This window comes from Symphalangus syndactylus, chromosome 12, assembly GCF_028878055.3.
Source record: "Symphalangus syndactylus isolate Jambi chromosome 12, NHGRI_mSymSyn1-v2.1_pri, whole genome shotgun sequence".
Taxonomy (NCBI): Eukaryota; Metazoa; Chordata; class Mammalia; order Primates; family Hylobatidae; genus Symphalangus; species Symphalangus syndactylus.
Window position 1 is genome coordinate 103,082,286 of NC_072441.2, and position 9,927 is coordinate 103,092,212.

Here is a 9,927-nt window from a genome sequence, read left to right on the forward strand (position 1 = left end):
TTTAAATTCTTTTAAGTTATCTGAAGATGCTATGTCTTTGCACATGGTGGTGTTCTCTTTGCTGAAATGTCATCCTCCCTCTTATGTGATCAATCTATTTCTTCATGTGGTTCAACCTAATAAAATTACTTAGCCAGCTCAGTAAACCTTTAATCATTTAAGACTCAGAGATCTAACATTTTTAGTCAACAGTAAATACATAACAAATATTTACAATATGTCTATATTGGGCTAATTATTCTCAGAGGTTCTTAAGTGAGTGACAAGTTTTGTTTTTACATGTCCAATGAATATTAATGAACAGGAATACGAAGAGTGGTTTATGGATGGGATGAGAAGGAAGCCAGTGAGTACTGAGAAGGTGACCCTTACGGATTTGGCCTGGAATGGCAAGAGCTCAGACATGTCAGAGGAAGAAATTTTTATTTTTATTTATTTATTTTTTGAGACGGAGTCTTGCTCTGTCGCCAGGCTGGAGTGCAGTGGCGCGATCTCAGCTCACTGCAAGCTCCGCCTCCCGGGTTCACGCCATTCTCCTGCCTCAGCCTCCCGAGTACCTGGGACTATAGGTGTGCACCACCATGCCCAGCTAATTTTTGTATTTTTAGTGGAGACGGGATTTCACCATGTTGGCCAGGATGGTCTCGCTCTCTTGACCTCATGATCCACCCACCTTAGCCTCCCAAAGTTCTGGTATTACAGGCGTGAGCCACCGCACCTGGCCCAAGAGGAAGAAAATGGTCAGCTGGACATGGGATGAAAGAGGAGCTAATGAAAAGATGATCCAAAGTCTTCAGGCCCCAATGGTGGAGACATGCCCAGTGGCACAGAAGTGTGGTGGAGAGTTGCTTTTTGTGTGTGTGAAGAGAGAAGGATGGGCACGGTGATGGACACACTGAGCTTGTTGTAGCAGTAGGGCATCAAAGTAGAAATAGCGTGTAATATCTTTTTATCTCTACTGAATTATGTTTGAAAATACTTTAAGAAAACAACAGCACTATTGTCTGGAAAACAGTTGCTGTTGTTCAGTGCTGTGTGCCCGATTGGCAATGCGGGCATGTGGTAGAGTTACTTTTTTTTTTTTTTTTTTGAGATGGAGTCTCATTCTGTCGCCTAGGCTGGAGTGCAGTGGCGCGATCTCGGCTCACTGCAAGCTCCGCCTCCCGGGTTCAAGCGATTCTCCTGCCTCAGCCTCCCGAGTAGCTGGGACTATAGGCACGTGCCACCACGCCTGGCTAATTTTTTTGTATTTTTAGTAGAGACGAGGTTTCACCGTGTTAGCCAGGCTGGTCTCAATCTCCTGACCTTGTGATCTGCCTGCCTTGGCCTCCCAAAGTGCTGGGATTACAGGCATGAGCCACCGCGCCCGGCTGGAGTTACTTTTGTTACTTTTAACAATAGGGGTCTTCTTTGCTTAAAACTCAACAACAGGACATGTGCTTTGTTGCAAGGGTAGATTTAGGTTAGTCATGATGACCTTCCTCAGTCTACTATAGACAAGTTCTTTAAACTCTTGAGTTTCTTTCTTTGTGAAATGAGGATGATAGTGCTTACTTATACAGTTGGTCTAGGATTAAGTGAAATACTACAAGTAAAGCATTTGGTGTGGGGCTTGGCATCTAGTAAGAATAATGATAGCATAAAATTTCTAGAACAGATTTCAAAGAGATGCTACAATACTTTCTATTTCTAGGGTAATTCTAGAGATACTTCAGGAAAAAGGAGCACCCGTCTTGGATAGTTGGGTTCGGGCTGACTAATGATTTTGATTGATTGCAGCACAAGAAAAATAACCTTCAGAAATGGGCCTGCATCCATGACAATAAGCAGCATCTAAAAAAGTCATAAATTGTTTCAGAAAGTGATTTAGCCTATGGAATAGTTTCATGTTGGTTATCTCTTTTGGATACTTTAGGGTAAGATGATGGCATGCAAACACTGCAGTGACATTTTCAGCAAGGAGGGTGCTTTGAAGCTAGCAGCCACAAGCAGAGGGGACCAGGGAATTGAAACGGATGATGAGAAAGACTCACTTAAGAAGCAGCTGAGAGAGATGGAACTGGAACTGGCACAAACCAAACTGCAGTTGGTGGAGGCCAAGTGTAAAATTCAGGTTGGTGATTTGATAAAAGAACAAGAAGAAAGAATAAACAATTAATGGTCCAGGATACTCTAGTACTTCAGAATATACCTATCTAGGTCAGAATTGTATGAATACATTTTCTGTCTGCTAATGTGTCCTGCATAATCACATTTTATATCATGTATTCTTAACGCTGATATAAACAAATATACAATTTTAAATGAAATTTTAATAATTAAAATTATATCTTATGGGAACTTAATTAAGCATATGCTTTTTGTTTTTTTTACCCTGAGATTTTTTGCTTACATCCTTTCTCACAGAATGTGGTCACTTCAGTGGCTGATCCTGAAAATGAAAAACCAAACCCCCTCTGCTGTGTCTACCCTGAGAGTCACACATTGGCTGACACCTGTTCTTTCCTTTAGAGCTTCTTTTTATCTTTAGCTCATTTTGTCAAACCCCTTTCCCCATTACCTTTCTCCATATTGGAGCATAATACAATTAGAAATAGTCCTGGCTTCTGATGGACTCTTCATTTCATTTTCCCAATGATCCCTACCAGCACCATGGCTGCCATGTTGTCAGCCTCCACCACACCAGCCAGCTTCCACCATGTGTCTGCTCTGACCTTGGACATTCTTAGGGCAAAGCCTATTTCTTTGGAACTGGAATTCATTCATGCTTATACTATCAGTAAAAATTCATCCATATGTTTACATTTATTTGTGGTTTTTAAACCTGTTATCTCGGGTTGAACCTAAATCTAAATTTGGACCTAACTTGCAGCAAAAAAAAAAAAATAATAAAATGAGGTTTTCTTTCACTGTTGAAAGAAAGCACAAATTCTAGATTTTTGATACATCTTTTAGTTCTTAACTTTATCCTTGTACTAAGAAGCCAATTCAATCTCTCCTGGGTTTTGTGAGAGGAAAATTGGCAGTATATACCTTGAGACTCCAAAAAGCTGTACACTTTTATTTATTTATTGGCAAAGAGAAAACAAACTCAGATGATTTTCTTGCTTTAATTAGGAACTTGAACATCAGCGAGGAGCCCTTATGAATGAAATCCAAGCTGCGAAAAACTCTTGGTTTAGCAAAACCCTGAACTCTATCAAAACGGCCACGGGCACCCAGCCATTGCAGCCAGCACCGGTCACCCAGCCACCCAAGGAGAGCACATAGTTCCAGCCTTACCCAAGCACAAGAGCACAATGTTCAAAGCAATGGAAATCTGGGAGGATTCTTCCTGGTGTCCCTTTGAAGGAAAGTCAAGGAGGCCAGAAAACAAGCCAGAATCTTTCAGTAGCTCTCACTCTTTCTTGTATGACACTTTTCAAAGGGATGTTATTTAAACTGACCTGTTCTATGTTAAATACCTATTTTCCAGCTTCATGGAAGGCCATGTTCAGATCCATCATAGTATTACATACTATTTTGTTTGCCTGATGTTTAGTTGGAAATAAGTAATTCAGAACTAAATCCTTATTTAGAGCTAATTATTCATAATTATTTCTATCTTACATAAAAATGGAGACATCTGCTATTCCAAGGTTGAAGGGATAAGAAGATCTTTGTCACAGGAAAAAAAAATTGAAACCTAAACATCTTAAGTTTTCAGGATTTATTCTGATAAAACACACTGTGGGGCCAGGCATGACCGCTCTCAGGTTTCCTCCTGAGCCTGATTCCCAGGGGTGTGATAATCCTGTCCAAAGGAAAGAACCAATCAGCGATCATTGGTTTACTTTCATTTTCTGTTCGGTACATCTGGAAATGAAGTGCCAGGAATAGACGGGCTGTTCAGACTATACACTAGGTAAAAGGAACTGAGATTTTAATAAGTGTAGGTTAGGATCATTTGGGCTGTGGTATTCTAACAGATCCTTTTAAGAACTCCACATGGGACTTGTGAGTTCCTAAGTATGCCTAAGTATGGACACAGATGTGACTTCTGGCAATTATAAAGTTAAAGGTGAATATTGCGCCTTACAGACTTAGGGAGCCCTTACCAGAGACGCCTAAAAAGCCCCAGGTTCAGCCATTGTGCTGAACAGAGTGAATATAGAACCAGGGACAGAGTATTTCATTTAACGTTGATACATACTTGCTAAGGAAACACTAACAATATTGTAACTTTGTTAAAGGACATAGTATTGAAATGGGAAATAGAGGTCAGACTCACATCATCTTAGTTTAATGCTGGGCAACTTTTTCTGATTTCTGTAGTTCCCTGAAAATGTGTCCTTTGTACCCATAAAGAGATACAAATGCATTTGTAACATTTTTGATTGAATATAAAACCTTTCTCATGGAAAGGTAAAGCTATTGTTTAAAAATTAGTGGAAATATTTTTTCAATTATATTTAACATGCCTATAAAAATAGTCCTTCCAGGAAATTATTTGATAAGAGCAAACTATTTTTATTTTATAAACTATTTTGGAGGCCTCTGATCCTTTCACACCAACCAAACTACTATTAGATATGTACAGTAACATTTGTTGATATTCATCATTGGCCTCATTGTTGAACATATTATTTGCAAAGAATCTTAAACTCTGTAGTGCCAGAATGATTCTCATCTGTGCCATATTTTGCGATTAAAAGTAACACACCCTTAGAAGAATCAAATAAGAGCCATCTACACCCCAGGAGGATGCACCAAGTTGCTCACAGTGGATCTTTTCCTCTAAAATGATCTTTTATGTTCTAAAAAGTGAAATCCCCTTTATCTGTGTTTATATTCTCTACAGCCCATAAAACTGATGTGATCGTTATGTTATACTCATCAGATAATACTTTTCTTACATAAATCTTTTGTTGTTGTTCTGACATCTTTCATTACAAAATTTATTTTCTTAACAAAAAGGAACACAACCCAGCGTTCCAAGTGTCTGTTGGATTTAACATTCTCTACATGATGGTCTAGATAAGCTATTTTTTTTTTTTTTTTTTTTTTTTGTAAAATATAATAGCTAGAAAATGTTATCTTGGCACTTGTTTTTGTAAATCATTTAGTATAGGCTGTTAGCTTTACTGGTACTTTACGCTTTGATTCCAAGAAGCCCTGTGCAGTTGCCTTATCAAATGGCCAGCTAAATTAAAGATGCTCTTTTGTGTTGTGAATTTCATGGTTCTGTGCAGAGCTTGTTTCAATTTACAAAAATAAGTACATTCCACAGAATGCCTAAAGTGCATAATTTTCTTTAAATAATAGTAGGTGAGGGAGAAACATAATGGCTCTAGGTCAATCCCTTATCTGAAGACCTTGTTCAACTTCATAGTCCCTTTCCTTTTAAAAAGAAAAATCCCCCCCTGGCCAGGCATGGTGGCTCACGTCTGTAATCCCAGCACTTTGGGAGGCTGAGATGGGTGGATCACCTAAGGTCAGGAGTTTGAGACCAGCCTGGCCAACATGGTGAAACCCTATCTCTACTACAAAATACAAAAATTAGCCAGGCGTGGTGGTGGGCGCCTGCAATCCCAGCTACTCGGGAGGTTGAGGCAGGAGAATCACTTGAACCCAGGAGGCAGAGGTTGCAGTGAGCCAAGATTACGCCATTGCACTCCAGCCTGGGCAACAAAAGCAAAATTCCGTCTCGAAAAATCACCAGGTACATACCTCTCAAAGTTTGATAAGTCCATCTTTTGAGTTTTCTTTTAGCTCTTTCAAAAGATTATGAGGGCAATACATAGTTTTTTTTTTTTTTTAATTCTCCAGCCCCATATCATACTTGGGTATGCCTGTTGGTACCATAAGCCTAAACTCTCCTTCACTGCAATGCCTTTGAGTCAGTAGCAATAGTAAAGACTAGAAACAAAGAAAATTCAGAATTTGGTATGTGATATGATTGTTCATACAATATGTTATAATAGCAATATTCCAAACAATATGTCCTTCGCTGTCTATTGTTGGAAAACTCATGCATCCCAGCATGAAGTAACTCCTAGTTTTAATTTCACTTATTTTGAGATATATTTGAGAATTGCATCTCTTCTCTTGAATTTCATTTAGAAGAGATTAACCAGCCAAATATCCAGGAAAGTTTCAAAACATTCTCGTGTTTTTCATCCTTTCCTAGGATGCACTCTGTATAAAACATTCCTCTGAAAATCTAATATTTGCAGTATCTAAGAATTGATCATTTCTATTTTCATTAAATTCTGTAGAAAAAATTAAATGAATGAAATTCAACTTCATAATTCAGTTCATCAGCTTTTATATCTTGAGAATCTAAACACGTCTTTAAATCTGAAAGAAACCAAGCTGGATTTTGCAGTGCATATGTTTGCTAGCTTCCCACATCCTGAACCATGTCAAAATTTGGTTATATTTAGTTACATATAATTTAATGCAAAGAAATTCTCAGTTACTTAATGTTCTGTTTATTTATGAGTGCCTATCAGGAACACTAATAGGAATGCCATTCAACCAGTGTCTTCTGCCCCTCTCCCAGCTGTTAAATTAGTACTTTCTTCTTCATTGGCTTTCTGAAATGTCCTGAGTAAAGTAGAAAAGCAACCTTTGTATGGATGTGGGGATATTTAATAGTATGTATCTTCTTTCATTTTTTTCCTAGGGTGTATAAATATTTATTTTTCTCCAACCCCTGCTCCATTTTCTTAAAATATTTTCCAGTTAATAACTAGTTGCTTTATTTCCTAGCTGAAGTGAGAAACCGACAGAAAACAATACAGATTTGGGCAGAGGAGATAGAGTTAGATCTTTAAAGGAGTCAGCCAGTCACCCAGAAGGAGAATCACACGTGTAACTGATGTAGGGGTTTAAGCCTTCTTTTACTTTCACTAAAATCTGTCTACTAACTCTTCCACCAACCTTTGCATCAAACACTTAGGTAGCTGCCTGATTAGGGGGCCCCTTTAAGGGAAAAAAAAAAATTTTTTTAAATTAAATGCCTTGGTTTTGTTTATCTTCTGGGAAAGAACACTTATTTGATTAGCAAGATGATTATATTATATAACTTGCCCCTTAAAAACACTCCAAAATACTGACTCCTTTGCTCCAATTACAAATGAGAGAGTGAAGAAATTCTGTTGTATGATTTGAACACTATTAGGTTTGTATGTGTGTTTAATTGGAAGAATTTTATATAGAGTATCTCTGCTTCTTTTGTTTACCTGGGTACCACACAACCAAATACACATTGAGATTTCAAGAAATGATGATGAAAGCCAGAAGGCCAGACCACAGCTCTGCAGCCTGTTTCCTACAACCAGATATAAAACTCTTTCTAGTCACCGTGCTGATAGTCACACTGAACTAGAACTGTCCCAACACATTCTTCCTCTCTCATAATGGCTTCCATTTAATACAGGCAAAGCCCTTTACCTTAGCAAATTCTTTATCTTTCAAAAGTGACCAAAATGATGACTTCAACCTTGGCTGCACCTCAGTAGGAGATTCTGATCTTGAGTTGTAATGAGAAAAGTGGACATATAGGAGATTTTAGTGACTGCAGTCAGCTGTCTGGCATTCCTTTCTCAGTTTGCATCTAAAAGACTACATATGTCAAGCTTATCTCCACTTGACTTTGCTGCCTGCTATAAAAACATTTCATTAATATATCCCATTTTTCCTACCTCCATCTCTGGTTTGTCATTAGTGGTATTCTGAAAAGCTTAAGAAAAAAGAACCATTGAGTAGAAAGCGAACATTTTAAGTTATTTTCCTTTTTCATTGGCAATTAGTTAACGTAAAATCTTTTCCATTAAACTGTGTAACTTTTAATAACTATATATTATATATGGGATAAAATATGTGGACTGAATTGTGAGAATATAAATGCATCGAAAGACTTTGGTGTCATGAAAGCACAAGAATAAGGCTGGAGATGGTCCCAGATCCAAGATGTCCCAAAAGCCTTTTGTATCAGTTTCTCTATTTTTGGTATTTTGCATAATGCATGGATCCTTAGTTCAAATGAGGGACAAAGTTTCTCAGTCAGCCCCACTTCCTTTCTTTCTAACTCCTATCTTTCCCTTGCAGAGGAGGTAGCAGAGATTCTGAATTGTCTATTTTTATGAATTCCATTATTTTGTCCATGGCATCTCTAATGAAAACAGGTTCTAGAATAAAGGAGTTGATTAGTCTGAACAGTACTAATTAACTACAAAATAAACGTTAGTGATCAGCCTCTTCCTCTACAAACAATGACCAATTAGATGTTTCCATAATTCCATGTATTATGTATAGTACACTCTATAAATGTAAATGTAATGCTTGTCTAAAAAGTGCAATTTATTGTACATTGTCCCAACAAATGTTTACTTTTATAATCGTTATGAACATGAATTGGATTAGTATCTTGTTTTTATGTGTGAATGAAGCCTTGTGAAATAAACAAATGCAACTGAGAAGGTAACAAGGTAACTGTTTTTGTGAGCCAGTGATGTTTTCAATGCTTTGTGTTGCCCCTTTGGCCCCATTAAGCAGTAATAAACATTTGTTCTGAAGTCCATGTATGTCTTTTTTATTTTTTTAGTTGACTTTATTCTGACTCATTTGAACCCAATGTTTATGTAACACTTCTTACACCTGACCCCAGACTCCAGTCAACTTAGAAAACACACAGTATATACCCTGCAAAATGATACTCTGTGCAGCACCACCACAAAGCGCCTTATTTTCCTCTCTACTGAGGTTCCTTTATTCCAACTAGCAGAAACCCTTGCAAGCTAGGGTAATAATAGTAATTTTAAGAGGCAATTAATTAAAAGGAAATAGGATATCTGTATCATAGGTCCCAAAGGCCAAACACTTGGGCCAGAACTGGCACTAGGACAAGGGGCTGGAATGCCATCAGGACTCTGAAAGCAACTGTTCCCACAATTGTGCTTCTGCTTGTCCTTCCAGATGACACTTACCTGCTTCATTCTTCTCTCTGAAAACAGGCTTTCTCTGCTTCTAAGTACACAGCTACCAAGTTTACATATCCTCTCTTCAAACTACCAGCAGAAGACTACCATCTCAATAGTTCCAATTACAAATTCTGGAAAAAATATGATTGGCTAATCCTGGGTCAGGTAGCTGCTGTTAGTCCTTTAAGGTACAGCAAGATAGGAGATATTATATAATTCAAACTAAACTTCAGAGGCACTTAGGAAAGTGGAGATAGTGTGCAGAGAATCCCAATCATATCTCATTTGCATTTGCATTTTGTTCTGGGAATCCATGGAACCCAAGTGAAATCCCAAGAGATTGATCAGCTCCTCTTGGAATTCAGCATGTATTAAAAAATAATCAAAAACTGTAAGATTACAGCTTTTGGCCCAAATTCAGACCACAGACATCTTTCATTTGGCCATGTGGTATTTTTTGTTTGTTTTCTGAGACGGTCTTGCTCTGTCACCCAGGCTGGAGTGCAGTGGCATGATCTCAGCTCACTTCAACCTCCACCTCCCAGGCTCAAGTGCCTCCCACCTCAACCTCCCAAGTAGCTGGAAATACAGGCATACACCACCACGCCTGGCTGATATTTCTATTTTTTATAGAGACAAGGTTTTGCCACATGGCCAGGCTGGTCTCAAACTCCTGAGCTCAAGCAATCCACTTGCCTCAGCCTCCCAAAGTGCTGGGATTGCAGGCATGAGCCACCATGCCTGGCCCCCACCTGGTATTTTAAATAATGTGAAATTTCACATAAAAAGTAAAACAATCAAAATTACTCAGAAGTGCTCACTTCAACAGCATATACACTAAAACTGTAATCTACAGAGAAGACTGGTGTGTCCCCTGCACAAGAATAACACACAAATTCATTAAGCATTCCATATTTTGCACAGTCCCCAGAAGGTCATTTCTTTATCTGCTGACAAGCCC

General features: G+C 38.3%; 1 protein-coding gene, 1 long non-coding RNA gene and 1 other non-coding gene across 18 annotated transcripts in view; 2 read left to right on the forward strand and 1 right to left on the reverse strand.

The window, feature by feature from the left end:
- Positions 1–8,566, forward strand: part of RABGAP1L (RAB GTPase activating protein 1 like) — an 865,831-nt gene extending 857,265 nt beyond the window's left edge. For 12 of the 13 annotated variants that reach the window (XM_063627303.1, XM_063627307.1, XM_063627305.1 and 9 more), the window contains 2 exons: positions 1,916–2,113; positions 3,118–8,566. In XM_063627303.1, the coding sequence (XP_063483373.1) occupies positions 1,916–2,113; positions 3,118–3,270 (351 nt within the window). In that variant the 3' untranslated portion in view covers positions 3,271–8,566. The remainder of the gene's footprint in view (positions 1–1,915; positions 2,114–3,117) is intronic. The other variant, XM_063627314.1, reaches the window with a different exon arrangement.
- Positions 1–9,927, reverse strand: part of LOC134734565 (uncharacterized) — a 66,245-nt gene that overhangs the window by 53,312 nt on the left and 3,006 nt on the right. The window lies entirely within an intron of this gene.
- Positions 9,780–9,885, forward strand: LOC134734984 (U6 spliceosomal RNA). The gene has a single exon (XR_010117851.1). It is a non-coding gene; the product is annotated as a U6 spliceosomal RNA (small nuclear RNA).